Source organism: Cyprinodon tularosa, unplaced genomic scaffold, assembly GCF_016077235.1.
Source record: "Cyprinodon tularosa strain WSP-4 unplaced genomic scaffold, ASM1607723v1 ctg28, whole genome shotgun sequence".
Lineage (NCBI taxonomy): Eukaryota > Metazoa > Chordata > Actinopteri > Cyprinodontiformes > Cyprinodontidae > Cyprinodon > Cyprinodon tularosa.
This window is the reverse complement of record NW_024038985.1, coordinates 215,025-237,318: the sequence shown is the minus strand read 5'-3', so window position 1 is coordinate 237,318 and position 22,294 is coordinate 215,025. Positions and strand designations below refer to the sequence as shown.

The 22,294-nt window shown below is 46.9% G+C and overlaps 2 protein-coding genes across 2 annotated transcripts in view; one reads left to right on the top strand and one right to left on the bottom strand.

The window, feature by feature from the left end:
- The window catches only part of LOC119786797 (glycerophosphodiester phosphodiesterase domain-containing protein 5-like), a 35,724-nt gene extending 20,699 nt beyond the window's left edge, over positions 1–15,025 (bottom strand). The window contains exons 1-3 of the mRNA XM_038290352.1: positions 14,839–15,025; positions 13,015–13,118; positions 9,910–10,003 (exon numbers count right to left, since the gene is read on the bottom strand). Coding sequence (XP_038146280.1) covers positions 9,910–10,003; positions 13,015–13,118; positions 14,839–15,000 — 360 coding nt within the window. The 5' untranslated portion in view covers positions 15,001–15,025. The remainder of the gene's footprint in view (positions 1–9,909; positions 10,004–13,014; positions 13,119–14,838) is intronic.
- A 4,218-nt stretch (positions 15,026–19,243) lies between these two features.
- LOC119786801 lies at positions 19,244–22,075 on the top strand. The gene is made up of 4 exons (XM_038290355.1): positions 19,244–19,382; positions 19,427–19,561; positions 19,638–19,726; positions 19,829–22,075. Exons 1-4 carry the CDS (start codon positions 19,244–19,246, stop codon positions 21,932–21,934), a joined length of 2,469 nt encoding a protein of 822 aa, XP_038146283.1. The 3' UTR covers positions 21,935–22,075.
- Positions 22,076–22,294: the final 219 nt, after the last annotated feature.

Genomic DNA, 22,294 nt, shown 5'->3' with positions numbered 1-22,294 from the left:
TCCAGATGCATTTGAGATATCAAAAAAGTACTCCAGAGTGTTGTTCAGCATGGGGGTGAGTAGAAAATGATGCCTAATCATGTTTTGGGTGTACTATTCCTTTAATGTGCAGGGTGACCAATCAGGTGTTAGATAACCGCCCCCTAACTTTGATGGGTGAGTTTGACAGATTCTTTTAATGGTTTCGATGCACTGCAACACAGGACCATGAAATAATTAAATGCACACTGAAATAATTATTCAATTCCTTATTTATTTAATGAATTACACATTTAATTAATTGTTTATCGCTGTATTTATTTATTTAATTGTGGCACTTTATATTAGTGACGTGGTTTTAATTAATGAATGACACATTTATTTATTTAATTCCACATTTAATTAATTATTGACACATTTAATTATTTATTTAATGCTGTATTTATTTATTTAATTTTGGCACTTTTTATCCTCCATATTTATCTGGCATCTGTCGTAAATATGAGCCTCATTAGACTGGCTCCCTGTACATTTTAGGATTCATTTTAAAGTTCTTTTATTTGTTTTTTGTTTTGTTTTCCACTATTATCTTTATGTTTTTGACAATAGAAGGAACAATGCGCTGATTTCAGCCCTCTGATCATCAGCAAAGTACAAAACCAAAACAAAATGATCACTCGAACCTAAGACAGCAGCCGGTTGTCGTGATGCAAAAGTCAGACAGTTTCCTAGGCTAATTTATATGTTATCCATTTTTCCCATTTTTCTTTAAATTGAGCTTTTTTCAATCTTAAAATGAAAGTCATTCTTTCTATAGTGAATATTTCCTCCACAATGTCCATCCACTGAGTATGGTTGGGTGGCTCAGGTCTTCTTGTTATGCGTTTCCTCCCCGCTGACAGTAATATCTTTGTCATGATGGGGTCTATGAGAGTAAAGCCCACGATGCAGAACACACACGGAGAACGTTGGTAAAAAGTCCAAAGAGTTTATTGTAACACAAGCACGTAGTAAATATGCAGGAACAGTTCAGTCCGGGGGCTGGTTCACTGGGGTATGTGCGGGGAACGGAGGATGGCTGGTACTCTGAGATCATGAGGGGCTAAGCTTCTAGCTGTGAGCTTAGCAAGGCTAAGTTGGATCTGAGCTTCCAGCTCAACACAGAGAACAACAGGGGATAATCCACACGGAAACCTCTGGGGAAACTCCTCGAAGAAGTCTTCTGGTTTCATCCACGTAGGGATCTGTGGGTTGGCTCACCAGGGCAGTTTAGCAGGTTGGGCTTCCCAAGAGCTTCTGGCTTGAGACTGGTTTCCTGTGACGCAGCTCTCCCATAGCTGCGGGTCAGAGACAGGGTTCCAGTGAGGGTGCTCTCCCTAAGCTTCACCAGGAGACAGGAGGTTAAGCTCATCCAGAGCTTTCACGAGGGACAGGATTCCTGTGAGGCAGAGATAAGGAAGATATTAGAATCTGGTCTCGACCTAGGAACAACCAAGACTCAGTTAATAGCAGAAGGTTCAGGAAGCTAACCAACTAAGATCAACACTGCGGCGTGGGATCAAGGTCTGAAGTCAGCTTATATACTGTGGTCCTCCTGATTAGTAGATCAGCCACAGGTGTGTGGGAGGTTCAGCTCAGGAGGACCCACGGCGCACTCTGCTGGAGGCAGAGGGTAATCTCCAGAACCTTGACAGTGACTCCAGCCCTAAGGGAAAGACAAAGAGAGCAGAAGAGGATCCCCGGCGCCCTCTGGTGGGCAAGCCTGAGGATCCCAACAGAGCCCCCCCCTCAAGGGCGGATTCCAGACGCCCCCTGAAAAAAAAAAAAGTCCAAAAAACAACCCACTCAGGGTGGGCGGAGGGGGCACTAGGGCGAGGAGGGCCAGAGACAACAGACAATAGAGTCCAGAAAACAAAAACAACCCACCCAGGGCGGGCGGAGGGGGCACTAGGGCGAGGAGGGCCAGAACCAACAGAAAAAAAGGTCCAACAAACAAAAAACAACCCACCCAGGGTGGGCGAAGGGGGAAACAGGCCAGGAGGGCAGAAAACAAAAAACGATCCACTTATGGTGGACGAAAACAAAAGAAAACCCGACAACTTTCTTGGGCAAAGTCTCTGGTGGCCGGCCGAGGGACCGGCAGTGGGACAGATTCTCAGGTGGCCGGCCGAGGGGCCAGCTGCGGGACACAGTCTCGGGTGGCCGGCCGAGGGGCAGGCTGCAGGACACAGCCTCAGGTGGCCTGCCGTGGGGCCGGCTGCAGGACACAGTCTCAGGTGGCCTGCCGTGGGGCCGGCAGCGGAGGCGTAGAAGCTGCTCAGGAGGCCGACCACGGGGCTGGGAACGAAGCAGCGTCTTATAAGGACCACTGCTGGGCCGGAGGCATGGCAGAGGTTCAGGGGGCCGGCCGAGGATCCGGTAACGGAGCAAAGTCTTTGGTGGCCGGTTGCAGGGTCGGAGGCGAGACAGATGTTCAGGAGGTCGACCATGGGGCTGGAGACGAAGCAGCATCTTGGGAGGACCACTGCTGGGCCGTAGGCACGGTTGAGGTTCAGGATACCGGCCTAGGATCCGGCTACGGAGCAGAGTCTTAGGTGGCCGGCTGCGGGGTCGAAGGCGACGCCGACACTCTGGGGGTCTGCCACGGGGCCGGAGGTGAAGATGACGCTCCGGGGTTCTGCCGCGGGGCCGGAGGTGAAGATGACGCTCCGGGGTTCTGCCGCGCGACCGGAGGTGAAGATGACGCTCCGGAGGTCTGCCCAGGGCCGGAGGTGAAGATGACGCTTTGGAGGTCTGCCGCGGGGCCGGAGGCGAAGCTGACGCTCTGGAGGTCTGCCGCGGGGCCGTAGGCGAAGCAGCTTATCAGGAGGATGACGCCCAAGCTTCAGCAGGTACCCCCACGGGGTACCCCGTCCCCTCCTCGGCCGCTCAGGCTCTGTAGCGACCGCCGACTGCGGCTCTGGAGGAGGCTCTGAAGAGGCCGCCGACAGCGGCTCAGGAGGAGGCTCTGAGGGAACCGCCGACAGCGGCTCAGGAGGAGGCTCTGAGGGAACCGCCGACAGCGGCTCAGGAGGAGGCTCTGAGGGAACCGCCGACAGCGGTTCAGGAGGAGGCTCTGAGGGAACCGCTGGTTGCGGCTCAGGAGGAGGCTCTGAGGAGCCCGCCGGCTGCGGCTCTGGAGCAGGGGAGCCCGCCGATTGCGGCTCTGGAGCAGGGGAGCCCGCCGATTGCGGCTCCCGGTCAGGAACAGGGGAGCCCGCCGATTGCGGCTCCCGGTCAGGAACAGGGGAGCCCGCCGATTGCGGCTCCCGGTCAGGAACAGGGGAGCCCGCCGATTGCGGCTCCCGGTCAGGAACAGGGGAGCCCGCTGATTGCGGCTCCAACTCAGGAACAGGGGAGACCGCCGACAGTGGCTCCAACTCAGGAACATGCGAACCCACCGACTGTGGATCCGCCTCAGGAACATGTGAACCCATCGACCGTGGATCCGCCTTAGGAACTGGGGAGGCCACCGACTGTGGCTCCACCTCAGGGACAGGAGACACCACCGACTGTGGTTCCGTCTCAGGAGCAGGTGACACCACCGACTGTGGTTCACCCTCAGGAGCAGGAGGGACCACTGATTGCGGTTCAGCCTCAGGAGCAGGTGGGACCACCGACTGTGGTTCCACCTCTGGAACTGGAGGGAACATCCATGGAGGCTCAAGTTCAGTTTCTGAGGAGGCTTGAGGCGTCTGTAGAGGACTCTTGGCGGTTTGTGGTCCCTGTAGAGAGGCTCTTGGAGGCCTATCTCCATCAACTCCAAATTCTGAAGTCCTTCTAATCTTTAGCTCAGGGGTCTCTAGACGGCACAGGGCAGGCTCAGGGGTCTCTGGACGGCACAGGGCTGGCTCAGGGCGACGCCTTTTCTTTCGCCGAGAGGTCTTTGGAGCTAGGCTAACTGGTTTATAGGTAGAATCTGACGCAAAATTAACTGGTTGAGAAATGATAATTCCAGAATGGATTACAGAATCAGAGGCTAAAGATTCAGGCAAGGGGTCAGGTTTTAAATTAACTGGGTCTGGCTGGCGTGTAACAGAAAGCGGTGGCTCGAAAGGGCAGATATCATCTCTATCTCCATAGAAAAAGTTCCATAGATTAGCTTCATGGATGTGGGGAGCTCGATTAACAGGTGAGGGAACTGGTTCAGTTTTAACGGTGACGGGTGCAGGTGTCTGATCAGGCTGACGGGGAACTCTAACTGTATGATGAGAATTAGATGGGTTAATCTTAAGTCCTTTAACGGTTGGAGCTAAATGGAGGTCGAGAACATGAGAACTGAGGCTAAACTGGCGTGGAGAGGAACTGGAACTGGTTTGTGATGCAGTGTTTAATCCTATGGCTAGTTTTATGAGATTCTCGAGGTTATCTGGTTCGACGAAAAAAGAAAGCTCTTTTCTGACGGATTCATTTAAAGCTACGAGGAAAGCTGACTTGAGTGCAGACTCGTTCCACCCGGAAACGGCTGCTCTACTCAGGAACTCGGAAGAAAATTCAGCTACGGACCTATTACCCTGTTTTGAATTCAGAAGGTAACTGGAAACGGAGAAACTAGAGGACTGAGTAAAGGTTTTTTCTAACTCTCGGATGAATCTTTCATATGTGCAGTTTGTTCTGGTTTTAAGCGGAAATTTGGTCTCCGCCCAGTCAAGGGCTTCACCAGACAGAAAAGAAATAATAAAGGCTAACCTATCCTTATCAGAACGAAAATTAAAAGCGTGAAAACTAAAAAATAACCGACACTGAAATAGAAATCCCTTGAGCTTACTTGGGTCGCCAGAAAATCTCTCAGGTAGAGGAGGACCGGGTGACGAAAACGATGGGATGAGTTCAGACCAGATCTTATCATCTTGACTCGGAGGTGACGGACGGAATTCCGGAAGTGACGAATCCGGAACCGGAAGTTGAACTGGCGCCATCTTGTGATTCCCACGAAGCTTGTGGGATCTTGAAACGAGTGTTTTCTTAGAGTCAAACGGGGATTTTAACTCACGGAGGGACTGAGTGTGATCAGGAGTAGTAGCGTCCTGTTTCTCAGAGCTACGACGGAGGTGATCTGCTGGGCTTTGTGTTTGGCCGCAGTGTTCTGTCATGATGGGGTCTATGAGAGTAAAGCCCAAGATGCAGAACACACACGGAGAACGTTGGTAAAAAGTCCAAAGAGTTTATTGTAACACAAGCACGTAGTAAATATGCAGGAACAGTTCAGTCTGGGGGCTGGTTCACTGGGGTAAGAGCGGGGAACGGACGATGGCTGGTACTCTGAGATCATGAGGGGCTAAGCTTCTAGCTGTGTGCTTAGCAAGGCTAAGTTGGATCTGAGCTTCCAGCTCAACACAGAGAACAACAGGGGATAATCCACACGGAAACCTCTGGGGAAACTCCTCGAAGAAGTCTTCTGGTTTCATCCACGTAGGGATCTGTGGGTTGGCTCACCAGGGCAGTTTAGCAGGTTGGGCTTCCCAAGAGCTTCTGGCTTGACACTGGTTTCCTGTGACACAGCTCTCCCAGAGCTGCGGGTCAGAGACAGGGTTCCAGTGAGGGTGCTCTCCCTAAGCTTCACCAGGAGACAGGAGGTTAAGCTCATCCAGAGCTTTCACGAGGGACAGGATTCCTGTGAGGCAGAAATAAGGAAGATATTAGAATCTGGTCTCGACCTAGGAACAACCAAGACTCAGTTAATAGCAGAAGGTTCAGGAAGCTAACCAACTAAGATCAACACTGCGGCGTGGAATCAAGGTCTGAAGTCAGCTTATATACTGTGGTCCTCCTGATTAGTAGATCAGCCACAGGTGTGTGGGAGGTTCAGCTCAGGAGGACCCACGGCGCACTCTGCTGGAGGCAGAGGGTAATCTCCAGAACCTTGACAGTGACTCCAGCCCTAAGGGAAAGACAAAGAGAGCAGAAGAGGATCCTCGGCGCCCTCTGGTGGGCAAGCCTGAGGATCCCAACAATCTTAGCCAAATATATTCACATTAGACATAAGGCGCAGATGCATTGTGGTACTTTGCACAGTATAAGGTGGATCGAAGACCAGAAAGGTTTTATCTCAATGCAGTTCCAGAAAACCTCTGCATGGCTGGCGTCAGCAGTGCCACATTGCCTCCAACACATTTGTTGAGTGGACAGATGTTTACTTTAATAGATGGTAAAGAATCGAATGAAAATTTTCAAGTTGAATTCTATTGTTTCTTTTTCCCACTTTTCTTTTACATACAGAGTTTTATTTTTCATTTATTTGTTTTTAAAGTCATAGGAAATAGGATTTTTTTTAAATGGAAATTTTCTAACTTTTGGGATAATATCGTCTGATAAAGAGTGCATTTATATACATGTTTAAGCCAGAATGACTTGATATTTAAATATGACTTTCCTACAACTTCTCCATGGTCGTGCTCCATCTTATCTTTCTGAGTTGCTGCACCTTGATGCTCCCTCCTGTTCACTCAGGTCAGGCGATCAGCTGCTTCTTGAGGTGCCAAACACTAACCGGAAGCTTAGAGGCGATCATGCTTTCTCTGTAGCAGCTTCAAAAATGTGGAACGACCTTCCATTGCAACTTCAGTTGTCTACTTCTTTGTCGGATTTTAAATGGCTCTTTGAAAACTCATCTCTTTGCCTTGGCTTTCTAAAGTGTCTGAGATGTTGATTTTAGTCTTTGATACATTATTTTTATTTTATTATAGATTTTATAGTTCTGATTTTAGTTTTGTCTTTTATATTTGTATGGGTCACAGTCTTGGTTCTGTTAAGTTTTCTTAGAGTTTTCATTTTCAGGTTGATTCATGTTTTTCTTTGTTTTCTAGTTTTATTGGTTTAATTCCTATTTTGTTGTGTTTTCTAGTTATATTTGAGTTCTTAGGATTTTCTTGCTTGCCCTCTGTTCACTCCTGCTCCCAACCAGCTCATTAGTCCTGTCTTTGTTCAGTCTCCCATATATATACTCTTCCTGTGCAGGGGGCTGCTTCGTCATCTTTTCCTGGCTCCTCATGCATGTTTTCCCTGATGTCTCCATGGTTCTGGTTTGTTTTGTACTTTTATGTTGGATTTTTGGTTTCCTGCCTCAGTGGCCTGTGAGTAATTTCAATTAAATCTTTAGGAACTCACCTCTGCTTCTTGCCTCTGCATTTGGGTCCTCAAAACTACAGCAGTTTTTGTCATTACAGAAATTTTAAAGGGATCTTTAAAGTTGGATTAGATTGGAACCGTTGTTTCAGCAGCCAGTTGTTCCGCGCTGAAGATTTTGAACTATGTGCAGATCTGAATGAATCCCCAAAAGGTCTGAAATGCTAGACAACCCACTGGCAAACAGATGAATCTCCAGTCAACATTGCCCAGAGTAACCAGTGCTGCCAATGTATGACCAAAACTATGCAAGATTTGCACGAGTCCTGCCAAAAAAGGACCCCCTCCCACTGAGATTGATCCAATCCAATGACGTTAGCATTGCTAATTGACTTCCTGGTGTGTTTTCTAACCCTACTTAATGTTATGCATATGACTGTTAAGCTTGTGTTCAATTTCGACTATGCTTCTCAAAAACTGGCCAAAAGAGCTGATAATTAAAACTGTTATCATTTTGTGCGTGAGTTTTTTTTTATTTTATCAAATAACCTTACAAGTAAGATTTTATGTAATCTTTAATAAAAGTTCAAATTAAGAAAACGGGGATATGAGGTTGTAAAAAAGTCATCCCCCTACTTTGCATATGTGCTGATATTTCTCCTGCTTAAATGCGCAGCTCAGCCCCTCCCCTGCATGTTGCTGTACCCATCCTGTCCATTGACTTAAGGAAGGATTAGATCCTTTCATTAAACGAAAAAATGACAATTTCAGCTTTTAAAAATGTTTCCATGCAACGGTCCAACAGTCATGCTGTGCTAAAGGAGCACCAATCCTCAGTCCCATAAAGGCGGAACTTCGCTAACCTGCTGTCCGCAGGCTGCACCAGAGCAGAGAGTCTGAGTAATTAACCAAACAATGTCCCTCTATTAAAGAGCAGAAGAATTGAATGGTGCAGTATTCTGAAAATTAAGGTGTTTTCTTCAACCCTTGTATAAAAACACTGGTTTTACATATATCAGTGAAACTATGACAAATGTTTATGCTTTTCCTATTTAAATAAAAACAGGATCCTGTAACACACTGTTTGTTTTATTACTGTCACATTGTTTAACTCTGGTGTTTATTCTGCTTTATGTAAACAAGAGCATCTCTTACTGGGAACAAACCTAAAAGAAAGTACAAGTTGTTTTGCCAAGTCTATTTTTATCCTCCCAAAACACTACTTTATTTTACTTAAAACATTTTATAATGACATACATCATTCACGATTGGGGTAAAGATTAAAGTATTTCTACAATGAACTATGAATCATTCTGCTGTACAAAATAACCACAAATAAGGCAAATTTTCCTAAAATACAGGAACTCTTTTCTTATCTTATTTCAAGTGCATTATATCAAATTTTCTTACAGAGCATCTTACCTACCTACTCAAATTAACACACACTTATATCAGGAAAGTTTTACTTAGTTTTCAAATAAGTTTTTATAGTGTAAACCCTTAATCAGGTTTACATTCTAATTATGTTTTAAATCGGAAAACAAATAAGCAGCTGGAGAAGATAAACTAAATGATAATCTCTGTTGGATAATGTCCCCCCTCATGCATGAAGCTGCTGCTGATCTGGAGAGCTCCTTCAGTGACAGACTGCTGCACCTTAAATGCACCAGGGAGCATTATCACAGATCCTTCCTCCCAGCAGCTGGAAGACTCTAGAACAGGGGTGTCAAAGTCAAATGGACGGAGGGCCAAATAGAAAATTTAGCTACAAGCCGAGGGCCGGACTGATCGAATGTTCATTGAAATTTTTTTAAATGACGCATATAGTCTAGTGAACCTAATTGAACCTACTGAAAACCTAACAAATATATTCCAATATGATCAGATAAATAAAGCAATCTTTTCTTATGGCTCTGTCAGTAATCTTTAATTTTCAACAGACACAAAAGACAAATTTCCTTAATATAAAAATCCCCATAACATGAACATTAAATGAAACAAACCTGTATTATTCAAGGCACCATCTGTAGCCTATATTTTCTATTTTAGCTAAAGTGAACTAAATTTACTTCAAAGAAAAAAATAATAGCAATTTTATATCCTCCACTCAACTGAAATATTATTAAAATAGAATTGGATTGAAATACAATAAAATAAAGTGCAAAAATCTATTAATCAAAAACACTTTCCTCAAGGAGAAGTAACATGCAGTGAGAACAAATATTGGTTGTTGGAGGTTGTTGGGAACAGTGGTGGTTCTAGAGTCTAGAACCACCACTGTTCCCAACAACCTCAATAAGTTGTTATGCTGATTTTGCACAGTTTCTACCTTAGTCAGTTAAATAACCTGCTGCTGTCATTCTGCACATCTCTGATGTTGCTGCTATTTTCAAACATCCATTACTGTAGAAGTGTCCATAGCTGGATATTGGTTATTTATTCTCCAGCTGCACATTATTATATTATTAAACACTTTGCAATACAGTATTTTATTTTTTTACTCTTCACTATTATGTTATTCTTATACATGTTTATAAGGTCCACATTTGTGTGACCTTTTTTTTTCTATAATCCTATATGCTGCTATAAACACCAGAATTTCCCCCATTGTGAGATAATAAAAGGATTTTCTATTCTATTCTAAACAAAGTATTCACAAATACATATTACCTTATATTGAGGTGATTAATTTACAATATGGTAAAACATTTGAATAAAAAGCCAATAATAATAATAACCAGTCTTAGCTGTGTGATATCAGAGCTGGTGATGCTGTAAAAACAACCTGGATGAAGCAGGAATGTGAGTGTTGGGTGTGTGCCTCACCATGAGCACCGTGACGTAGGTGAAGAGGCCTGCAGAGATGACCAGGAGCACCACAGACCAAGGAAACCAGAACCCCAAGTGACCAAAGTTAAACCTTCAAACCCACAAGTAAGCAAAGGGAGGGTCAGTGATCCACAGAGCAGGACAAGAAAGGATGAAACCATGAACTACACCTAGGGCTGGGTATTGTTAAAAAAATTTCGGTTCCGGTACCAATACCGATACCTTCACTTCGATACCGGTTCCTGAACGATACTTTTTTCGATACCAGTTTTATAATATCAATTCGAAAAAAAAGAAAATTACACAACATAAAAAAGTACAAATCTTGAGTTTTATTTTAAGCTCTGTTTTTCCATTTACATTTTTCCTCTTACATAAAAAAATAAATAATTCAGTGTCTAATATTCACTGTTACATTGTGAGGACCTTTTTACTTAGCAGTTTTCCTTTAGAAAACTTACCATGTCTGACAAACAAGCCCGTTGAATGGGATCCTACTGACAGCGCACCGCTGGTATGGGGGGGGTCTGAGCGGCTCCGACAGAAATATTGAAGGCAGGATGAACTGACTGCACTGATTACGTTTTCAGGTGGATTTTCCCACTTAAAAACATAATAAAACTACTTTATTCCCACTGATCACAGCAAATATAGCTGCAAGGCAAATAAAGGATAGAGTAGCTCCGCCCAACGCGCGTCTGACCCACTTTGCGACCGCGCAGCCAGAGCAGCAAAGCTTCTTCAGCAGCGCGTCAGAAGCTGGTACAAGCAGCAAAAATGAAGCAGCAGACGAGATTTTGCTGCTCCTGCTGCGTCCAGTTTGAAAGCAGCATGATTCACTCCGCTCTGGCTTTGCTCTGCCCACGGGCTGCTGAGAGGAGGATGGTCGCGCTGGCTGCGGTCCGCTCTTCTTGCAGTCAAACACAGAGCGACTTTCTGCTCTTAAATTATTTCCGTGCACGATGTATTGCATTGTGCACTATTAGCATCAGTCTTAATAAAGTGAAGCCGCACTTTTGACCTGGGGGGCATTTTAAAGGGGTTCCGCGACGCTGCAACCAGTTCACAAAAGATACACATGAACCCTGGCTGTAGGCGTGACCACCTGTGTATTTTTCCTGGATGACGCAATCACCTTAAGTGTTCCAGCCAATCACCGAAACTTGGTACCGAAAGACGAGGCATGTTTCGATACTCTGTAGAACCGAAGCATTTCGGTCGGTACCATAAAAGTACCGAAGTTCGGTACCCAGCCCTAACTACACCTAAAAAACCTAAAAAACAATTAAAAAAACTGTTATCAGAATGAATATAATACGCTTTTAATCAAACGAGCAAAGGATCAGAGATTATTTACAAACTGCTGCTTTCTGGTTTTACAGACGAATATCAAAGAAAAAAGAAAAAGCTGCAGAGTTGAAGACTTAGTCTGATCAAAGTAGAGATACACAATACATCTGAATGAACATCAGTATCAATCAATGTTTTTAAAACATATCAGTATCGACCACATAAAATAAAACTGGTGTTTGTCTATGTGTTTTTAATTACTTATTTCTGAAAGAATAAAATAAAAGTAAAAAATTAAAAAAGTTATTTGCGGGCTGCTCAGTGGGTTCTGCAGCAAAAGGTTCTGGGTTCAAATCTCGGCCGAGGATCTTTCTGCATGGAGTTTGCATGTTCTCCCTGAGAATGCGTGGGTTCTCTCTGGGTACTCTGGCTTCCTAACCTGACTCCGCCAGATGGATTTGCTCCACATATCCATCTGGAAACCTTCTGTTAAAGTAATTTTGGGAAGGGGTGAAAATACTGGTTAGTTGATTGGCCTATGTTTGTGATAGACGGGCCAAATAAACCAATCAGATCAACGTAGCATATGACGTACTAACAGAGCGACGACGAAACCACAAGCCAGGCTACTCTTGCCGAAACCAGTCGGGAGAAGAGCAAAAACATATTTTCCTCTGAGAAAAGCCTCCAGAGCAGTGTTTTGCTCTTCTTTCAGTGAAGAAATACTCTGTAATTCCGATAAAACTTGCTCGATAGCCACGCTAACGCTAGTTTCATCGGCTGAAGCCGCCATGTTCTTTAGACTGAACTGTCGCGCTTCTCGTTGCATCACACCTCAACCCGCCTCAAAGCCAACGCTGATTGGACGTTCGTTTGGTGAACGGCTCCAAATTTTCTTTAACGGAGAGTCTCCAGACTGATTAGCGAGTGAAATCTTGAAAGCTCGCGAGATCAGGACGGTCTCACAAGGCTACTGGCTACCTCCCACAGTCCTAAAACATGACTGTTAGGTGAACTTGCTTCTCTAAATTTTTGTGTGAATGGTTGTTTGTCCTGTTTCTATGTTGTCCTGGCAACCTGTCCAGGGTAGACCCCGCCTCTCTCCTGTAGAAAGCTGGAGATAGGCACTAGAACCCCTTGCGACCCCAGCAGGGATAAGCATGAAGGAAAGTGGATGGATTTTTAAATTCCATATCTGCTTCAGTCAACATAATGGTGTATTTATTGTATAGCATAAAATGTATTTCTTGATATGTAGCTTATAACTTGTTGCTATTTATCTTGGCACCATGCATTGGGACAAATGATGGCACCAATATCATTTCTGTCACTTATTCTGTACCCTGGTGCTAGATTCAACAAAGCAGACACAGAGTTTGAACTCATTCAGCTCGAAACCTTTTCCCGACCCCGCTAACTTCACAGCGTCAGTTGCCATAGTAACCCAGTCAGACTCAGCCAGCTGTATGATACCTATACGATAAAAAAAAGTCAGACTTTGCCAACTTAGCCAGTTTAATAAAACATCCTTCTGGTATACTTGCTGTTTTGATGCAGGACGGAAACAGACATTAGTGATGGAAAATAGAAGTTTGCAGCACAGAGATGTTTGCATGAGATTCTTTAACCACAGGAACGTTAAAAGCTAGATTAACATCTGGATATGTTTGGGCATGCAACAACTAGAACAAAAAGAAACCTTTTCAGATGATTTAAAACAAAAGTGAGCAGAATAACTTTTTTTCCTCTCTTCCTCATCTGGTTCATATGTAAACTGTACTTTTCCTTGTAGTTGCAGCAAAGTTCACCCACCAGTCGAAGTCATTGTAGTCGTTCTCAGCTTGTCCCCAGAAGTAGAGAAACAGCAGCGTGAGACAGAAAGCTGCAACCAGCAGAGCGAAGGCGGCTCCTTCCAGCTGTTGGCATCAGAAACCAAACAGGTCATTACAGAGAAAAAAACATTTTTAAACCTGTTTAAACCTGAATTGCATCAACCTATACACAGAAGGAAGAAGCACATGTAAAGGTTTGAAGTAGAAAATAAAAATGTGGCGCTGCATACTCCTTCCAGCAGCCACAGAAAAAAGGGTTTTACTGCATTTTAAGATGATTTTTGAAACAGTTCTACAAAGAAAACATATACTTAAAAGCATGAGTAGACAAAAAAAAGCAAAGATTATTTTAAAAATCAAACAACAACAATGTATTATTAAATACGCTGGTGAAGATTCTCAGTCATCAGGTCATAGTCATTCCAAAAAATAAATAAATTAAAAACAATCCACTGGACTTTGTTTCCAAGTTTGAAGACGTTTCGCTTCCCATCCAAAAAGCTTTTTCAAATCAAAATGTCAGAAATAATGCTTTATATAACCTTGAACTCAACACTAATCCAGACATTTTGAATTGAAAAAGCTTCCTAGATGGGAAGAGAAACACCTTCAACTGGGAAACTGGAAAAGTCCAGTGGATTGTTTTTAATGTTCTTTTTTTTTTGGAATTAATTATTAAATGTATTTCTTTGCATGTAGACGTTTGTTAAACTAAGGGCCACGTTGCAGAATATAGCTGGATTCTGACCTGAAAAGATTGATGTTTCCCCAACCTCGACCTCAAAATCAAATATGGCCGCTTATTACAAATAACATGGTTGATGCACGACAGTCTGCTGGTTTTGTATCGTTAAATCTATCTCTATTCTCCCACTCTGCAGAATCTGTTAGTTCAATCTCTAACGTTCTGCTCTCTCTGCGTTTTCTCACAGTAGCTTCATCTGGTCTGTTTGGCTGTGACTCCATCCTGGAGAGAAATATCAGCTGTGCTGCTGCCATCAACACCTTTGTTTCTAGATGTTGGAGATCGGCCTGTTTTTCAGTGTAGTCCTGTTTCTCTGCATTTGTCTCCTTGAACCCCAGTCAGCCTCAGCAGATGGCCGCTCACAATGCTTGAGGTTTCATCCTGTTATAAGGGAGTTTTTCCTCTCCACTGTCGCTACAAGCATGCTTACTGTGAGGGATTGCCAATGAGTCGATCCAATTAACTGGTTCTCCTTAGATAGAAAACTTTCAGAAACTGCCTTGAGATGACGTGTTGTGAATTGGCGATATAGAAATAAACTGAATTGAATTGTTTTGCTGTTCTTCTTTCAAAGGAAATTGTGGATTCTGACAGTTTATTTTTTAATTGTCGTAGTTTCTCCTTACTCCTATTTCATTCGGCATGATTGGGTGAAACCAAATTTTAGCAGGCGGGCACTAGCTCTCGTTTTGCCCAACCTTCTGGAATTTTCTGCTGAACATCCCTCCATTCCACAAACAGATTCCATGGGAGCAGTCCCAGATTAATAATGTGTAGATCTAAACCTGAGAGCTACAAATTCTCAAATGGTGAACCAGGTTATTTACAGCTCTCTCCATCATAGGAACCACACAGGTTTTTTATGCAGAAAAAAACAGAAACAAAAGTTGACTGAAGTCTTTGGACTTCAGTCACTTTTCTTTACAGTCAGATTACAGGACATCCTGAAAGAAGGAGCTGAAGAAGGTTAAACATGTTTTAAAGCTCTGTACAACATATTCCAGTGAAAAACAAATACGTTCTGGATCAGCAGCACAGTGATTGAGGCTAATGTCTGACCTTGCTGCAGCAGCAGTCTCCTGGTGGGCCTCCGCTCCTCTCGTAGCGTCTCCATCGACAGCCGTACAGACCCGACAGACACCTCACAAAAGGCCCATGTTCGTAGCGACGCAGCAGTTTAGCACGGAGACCAAACAGGCGCTGTGAGAACGTGGACGCCATCACTCTGATAAGTCATGACACAGCTGCTGACACACACCTGAAAGACAAAACACACCTTGAAGCATCCTAACACTGGACTGGACTTCAGGAAACAGGAGGCCTGATGATGTATTTGAAGAAACCAGGGGCGGATTTAGGAAATTTGGGGCCCTAGAAAAAGACAGGCAGGGGGCCCTCTGAACTGAGAAGACAACACATAAAACAGACCCATTCTACAGATAGAGAAATGTTAATAGAATAGACATCCATTATCTGTTCTAGGTTCTGTCCCTCTCTTCTTGTCCCTTTTCTTCTTGTTTTCCTCTCTATGTTTTGTACTCAGCTGACTTTTCATGCTGTCTCTAAAGGAATGAAAGATTTTTTCCAAGCCCTAAGCTCACTTAGCTGATTGCTCCTTCCTGTGTTTCCAAAAAGGCCAAAGTAAATAACCCAGTCCTTCTTTTCACTGTAGACAAGCCATGATCTGCTTATCTGTTCTCCATTTTTCATTTGGATGAAATAATAGCTGCATGAATCATGACAGCAGACAAGATAGAGGAGAGCAGGAGGCGGGGTTACCAATCTACTCGCTCTGGAGAGCAGAGTTCGCTGCTTTTAGATGTTGTCTCCAAAGTCTCCAGTAGCAGAAAAAAGTTGCTAGATTTGGTGCTAGGAGCTTCTTCGAAAAACAAAATACAAAATCAAACACTGCTCTTTGCATCGTTTGTTTTCAAATGGTTTGCTGCTGTCTGTTTGGACCTTTCTGAACATGTGCAGCAAATGGACTGATCCAATATGGTGGACACTGAAGGGGGGGATGAGACACACTTAACATTATAAGCGTTCTGATGGCATTTTAGCGAAAGGATTTTTATCAAAAACATAATTAATGTGCACTAATAAGGAAAAGTTGTATTAACTATACATATAAACAGAGTTTTATGGGCGCCCCCAGGAACTAGGGGCCCTTAGCCTCATGAGACCATCCTGATCTCGCGAGCTTTCAAGATTTCACTCGCAGATCAGTCTGGAGACTCTCCGTTAAAGAAAATTTGGAGCCGTTCACCAAACGAACGTCCAATCAGCGTTGGCTTTGAGGCGGATTGAGGTGTGACGCAACGAGAAGCGCGACAGTTCAGTCTAAAGAACATGGCGGCTTCAGCCGATGAAACTAGCGTTAGCGTGGCTATCGAGCAAGTTTTATCGGAATTACAGAGTATTTCTTCACTGAAAGAAGAGCAAAACACTGCTCTGGAGGCTTTTCTCAGAGGAAAATATGTTTTTGCTCTTCTCCCGACAGGTTTCGGCAAGAGTAGCCTGGCTTGTGGTTGTGTTTTCGTCGTCGCTCTGTTAGTACGTCATATGCTTCGTTGATCTGATTGGTTTATTTGACCCGTCTATCACCAACATAGGCCAATCAGCTAACCAGTATTTTCGCCCCTTCCCAAAATTACTTCAACCTAAGTTTTCCAGATGGATATGCGTAGCAAATCCATCTGGCGGAGTCAGGTTAAGGTGCTCTAGGCAACTGCCTAGTATTGCCTAATGGTAAATCCCCCCCCGATCATCACAGACAAAAAGACTCATTACAGAGAAGAGATCCATCTGACCCGGTAATATTCACACAATGACTGATTCCAAAAGACCAGCAGAACCAAGAAGCTCGTTGTGAATAAAGCAGTCCAGGTCACTCAAATATTGACATCAACTTTCTAGGTCTTGTACATCTGTAACACCAGGCCTGGCGAAGAAGACCTTATAGATGTTCTTCTTCCTCAGGAAGCTGAAAGGGAACAGCCTGTCCTGCTGGTGAACTTTCACTAAATCACAATAGAGAGCATCCTGTGTCCGAGGGCCGGCAATGTGGTGCAGGAGCTGCAAGGCAGCGGGAAGAAAGGACTTGGGTGGGGCAGGTTCTCACTGTTACTGTTTACTGCATTTTATTCCTCATCTGTTATCTTTTTTAGGTCAAGATGTTTTAACACCTTTATGGTTTGACAAACCGCATGTTTGCCTCTGCGTGTGCATAACAATACCAAAGGCTCTCCTGAATCCGAATCTTTAGTAATTTGTTTTCACACAGATTCAGGTACACAGAGGTTCTAATATACCACCTTTTATATTGAAATTAATATAATAACCCAGGTCAGCGAAAAAATGAGTGGAGAAGTTCATTGAAATGGTTAAAATAGTTAACATCACATTATGCAAAAGACTTCAGCAAATAAATGTGTTTTAAAAATATTCTTTAACTCGGCCTGATCTGCGAGGACAGATCATTCCACAACTTTAGAGCAAAGTTCATCAGTCAAACTTAACACATGTTTATCAAGAGCTGTAAAGGGACTTTAGACTGTATAACTACAGTAAAGCTAAGGAAAAAGACATAACTATAGTTTTACAAACATAATCATGCTTTTAATGGGCTTCAGTCGAGATGCAAAGATAATTGAATGAGTAACGTTAATTGCACTTTGTGCTTAGAATTGAGAGCATAACATTGAAGACCATTAAATTTAATAATAAAGGAAAAGTTTATGCGCTTTGCTGTGTCACAGGAGAATAGAAATATTTATTTAGTTCATTTTCATAATATTCACTCGGTGTCTCGCTATGGGATGCAGCCTCCTGCAGCCCTGATAGAAGCATCTATCTCAATCTGCCAATCCTGATTGGCCGGTGGAAGTGCCCGTCATACGCCACGCCCTGTAGCTCCGACTACTAAAGCGTGTGTGGATCACGGCACTCCAATTCAAAACCTCTTCTCACCTGAGAGCTTATCTCACGTCGGAGCCTTCGCTAGCTTAATTGCCCACAGACGGACCTTGCTAGTTTCCGTCGCCGGACGCTAGCACTGTGCTCTGGCTTCTGCCCTGTCCGCTCACTCCAGACCGGACCGGTATCCTTTTTGTCTCTCTTCACGGCGGAATCCCTCTCGGCTCCCCTCCACAGACGCTCGAGTCGGACGAGCATTTAGCACACCAGCTACTTCCTCGACCCCGCCACGCTAGCACGCCAGCTAGCTACGGTTCCTTTCCCTACCAGCACTCCAGCTCGTCGGGAAATGGCGGCCGTCCAAAACCCCCACGCCAGGGGAGACTACCGTCTTTGTGGCTGCGAGAATAACATTTCAGGGAAGGACACCCACCCGGTGTGCAGTACCTGTCTGGGAGTCGACCACGCCAGGTTGGCCCTAGAAGTTCCCGGCTCCTGTGGACACTGCAAAGTGTTCACGGTTAAGAGCCTCAGACGCAGGCTAGCCCGCCAGGTTAGCGTCTCGGACTGTGACCCATTCCTCCCCACCGCCGCACAAGGTGCAGCCGCGGAGGAGGACGTGGACACAGCTGGGGAAGCTCCGGAGACTGACTACGACTGGGGTGCCCAGTGCGAGCAGCTCCATGCCCCCCCGTTTCCCGAGGAAGACGTGCTGGAAGTCAGCCCCATGGAGGAGGATGACGACACCTCGTTCCTCATATCAGAGGACGAGGAAGAGGATGACACCTTCATGGCCCCAGCACAGCCTGAGAGGCCTAAACCGCCGTGCCCTTCCGCCAAGGAAGACAGGGGAGCGAGCTCACCAGCTCCCTCCCTTCATGTGGACCTGCTCGACGTGTGCAAACGCGCGGCAGAGAAGCTGGAGATTCCCTGGCCGGTCGCAATAGCGGAGCCCACCCGGTCCCGCTACGAAGGCAAACGGCTTCCCCTGGCACGAAATGCGGTGAAGCAGCTTCTCCCTGTCTTCCCAGAGTTGCTGACGGAGCTCTCCAAAACATGGACTAGCTGCCCATAGAGCAACAGGAGCCCTATTTCGGGCGCAGCATCCCTCGACTGCGAGGCGATGGACGCCCACGGCCTCCTCTCCATGCATCCGGTGGAAGTCCCGGTAGCTGCGCACCTCTGCCCAGGCAGCGTGAGCCAGCTGTCTGCAGCTTCCCCCAGGCGCCCGACGCTGCCAGCTAAGCCCGAACGGTTTCAGTCTGCGCTGACCGAAAAGGCATACAAAGCAGCAGCCCTCTCGGCCAGAGCCCTCAGCGCCCTCTCCATCCTCACTGCCTACCAAGCGGAGTTGTTTGGCGCGTCTGCTGAGGAGCAAGACCCGGATGCGTGGGAGGAGATGGCGGTCATCGCAGACCTGTCTCTCCGCATCCAACGTGTCGCGGTCCAGGCCACAGGGAAGGTGATGGCAACCCTCGTCGTCCAGGAGCGAGCGTGATGGCTCAGTCTCGCTAACCTGACCGACAGGGAGCGGGATGACATCCTGGATATGCCGATCGTCCCTGAAGGCATCTTCGGCTCTGCATTGGCCACAATGCAGCAAAGATGTGAGGCAAAGAAAAAGGACAACGAGGCCCTCAAACTTTGTCTCCCTCGGAAAGCCCCTGCGCCTTCACCTCCTGTGCAACGCAAAACCTTTGCGCATGCAGCCTCCCAGCCGCCGCGTTTTAAGATACCAAGACGGCCACCACCGCCAGGTCCGCCCCCTCCAATGAGGAAGGAGCGCGGAGCCGGCTGGCAGGGGAAACCTGCCTCCACGACCGCTACGCCGCCGCCGCCCACAGCCGCCGCGAGCTCGGTTCCACAGGCGAGGAAGAAAAAGAGGGCGGCCTGACAGCCGCCAGTTCCTCAGTTGGTGCAGCCTGCTGTTCCCCGTTGCGCAGGCCCACCGTTTTGGCTTGTTTGTGCGCACCCCACGCCACCGTTGCCCATCCCAGAGCCGGTCCGCGAGGAGAAGGACATCGCCCCGGAGGTCTGCGCGGTTGCGCCCCGAGCGGAATGTCCACAAGCACAGTCACACACCCTTGTTCAAAGAAAAAATGGTGTCAAAATAAAAATAATAAATCTGTCACAGCCAGGCCACGAGCCGAGGGTGCAGATAATAAAAAAAGCCAAAACAGACGATGCTCTCTCCATAAGCAGGGTGGCTGCTCAGCCCCCTGCAGCTCTGCTCCCGGGACGGGCACCGCCGTCCCCGCGGAGCAGAGCAGAGCGCCCCACCGTGCCTCCGGTGGTGCCCGAGAATCATTTCTCGGTTCCACCACAGGGGGGCGCGGGGCAGGAGCCGCAATATGTTCCCCCGCTTTCTCTCAGATGGGAAAGCTGGAGAGCAGCAGCAGCTCCACCGTGGGTGTTGCGCACAATTTCCCGGGGATACAGGCTTCAATTCGCCACTGTCCCTCCCCGCTTCTCCGGTGTGATACACTCACATGCACAGGGAGAATCAGCTCGAGTTTTACGGGAGGAAATTCTCTCTCTGATAGACAAACGAGCAGTTTCTGTCGTATCTCCCGAACAGAGTCTGTCAGGGTTTTATTCCAGATTCCTCTCCCCCCCCGTCCCCAAACGGGGGGGGAGAGGAATCCACCCTATTCTGGACTTAAGAGCCCTGAACAAATTCCTGCGGAAATACAAGTTCAGGATGCTGACACATGCAGCACTGTTGCGTCTGGTAAGACCGAACGACTGGTTTTCGTCCGTGGATCTGAAAGACGCGTATTTCCACATTCCCATTTATCCCCCTCACAGACAATATCTCCGATTTGCCTTTCAAGGGGTGTGTTACGAATACCGTGTTCTACCATTCGGTCTGTCTCTCAGTCCGAGGGTTTTCATACGGTGCACAGAGGCCGCGGTAGCCCCGCTCAGACGCCGGGGGATACGTCTGGCCACGTATTTAGACGACTGGCTCCTGTTAGCGCAGTCAGAACAGGAAGACAGGGTTCACACACACATTGTCACAAAACACCTGATGGATTTGGGTTTTGTGATAAATATGGAAAAAAGCCACCTATCTCCAACGCAGGAGATATGCTTTCTGGGATTATCCCTGCGCTCTGTTCTGTTCACAGCCCGCCTGTCAGAGGAAAGAGTGACGGCTTTCAGAGCGTGCCTTGCACAATTCCGTCTGCACAGGTCTGTCCAGTTCAGACTGTGCCTTCGGTTGCTGGGTCTGATGGCCTCAGCCATCCTCGTGATTGGCCTCGGCCACCTTCACATGCGCAACTTTCAGCGCTGGGTCGCTTCGCTCCGAATGGACCCCGTGCATCATGGCGCACGGCGGATAACGGTCACAGCAGACTGTATAACAGCTCTGCGCTGTTGGCGAGCCCTGTCCTTCCTGACCCAAGGGGTGCCTATGGGCACCGTCTCGTCCAGGAAAGTGGTAACCACGGATGCCAGCCTATCAGGCTGGGGCGGCATTCACGAGGGCATGTCTGTGAGGGGTCGCTGGAGCCAGGCCCTCCAGCGCCTTCACATAAACTTTCTCGAACTTTCGGCGGTGTTTCTTTCTCTGAGACACTTCCTCCCATTCCTCTCGGGCCACCATGTCCTGGTGAGGACGGACAACACGACAACAGTGGCGTATATCAACCGCCAAGGGGGCCTGCGCTCCCGTATGTTGCACAATCTGGCGCGCGACCTGATTCTCTGGAGCAGTGCCCACTTTCTCTCCCTGAGAGCGACGCACGTCCCGGGAGACTTGAACACGGGTGCGGACCTGCTGTCCAGAGGCGCGCCAGTGTACGGGGAATGGACGCTGCACCCACAGGTCGTTGAGCAGATATGGGCGCGCTACGGGCGCGCTCAGATAGATCTGTTCGCGTCCAGGGAAAACGCTCGATGCGAGCTGTTCTTCTCTCTGAGCACTCTGAATGCCCCTCTGGGCGTAGACGTACTAGCGCACGCCTGGCCGCACGAGCTGCTATACGCGTTTCCACCGCTGGCCCTGATACCCCCCACTCTTGCCAGAGTGAGGGCATTCAATCACAGACTGATCCTAATAGCTCCGCACTGGCCAGCGCAACACTGGCTGGCGGAGATATTCCAGTTGCTGTGCGCCCAGCCTTGGGAGCTGCCGCTGCGCAGGGACCTGCTCTCGCAGGGTGCGGGGACAGTGTTCCACCCACACCCCGAGCGACTGCAGCTGTGGGCCTGGCCCGTGAGTGGCTTAATTTAACCACTGCCGGGCTCCCTCAGAGTGTAATTAATACTATCCAAAACGCCAGGGCTCCCTCCACTAGGAACCTATATGGCTCCAAGTGGGGACTGTTTGAGCGGTGGTGTCTTGAACGGGACTACGTTCCTTTTCAGTGTTCTGTACCAGCGATTCTGTCGTTTTTACAGGAACTGATTGATAAAGGAAAAGCTTTTTCCACGGTTAAGGTTTATCTGGCAGCTATAGCAGCATGCCATATAGGATTTGGAGACAAAACGGCGAGCCAACACCCTTTGGTTTGTCGGTTTATGAAGGGCGCCCGCAGGCTCCTCCCCGTCTCCAGACCTTTGCTGCCTCCGTTGGATTTGTCGGTGGTTCTGG

Excerpts from the sequence above, each read along its gene's own strand:
- LOC119786801 (XM_038290355.1), top strand. The coding sequence starts at position 19,244 with ATGCCGATCGTCCCTGAAGGCATCTTCGGCTCTGCATTGGCCACAATG. Across the intron at positions 19,383-19,426 it reads GCCTTCACCTCCTGTGCAAC|ATACCAAGACGGCCACCACC; the intron begins GCAAAACCTTTG and ends CCGCGTTTTAAG. Across the intron at positions 19,562-19,637 it reads CCGCGAGCTCGGTTCCACAG|GCCCACCGTTTTGGCTTGTT; the intron begins GCGAGGAAGAAA and ends CCCGTTGCGCAG.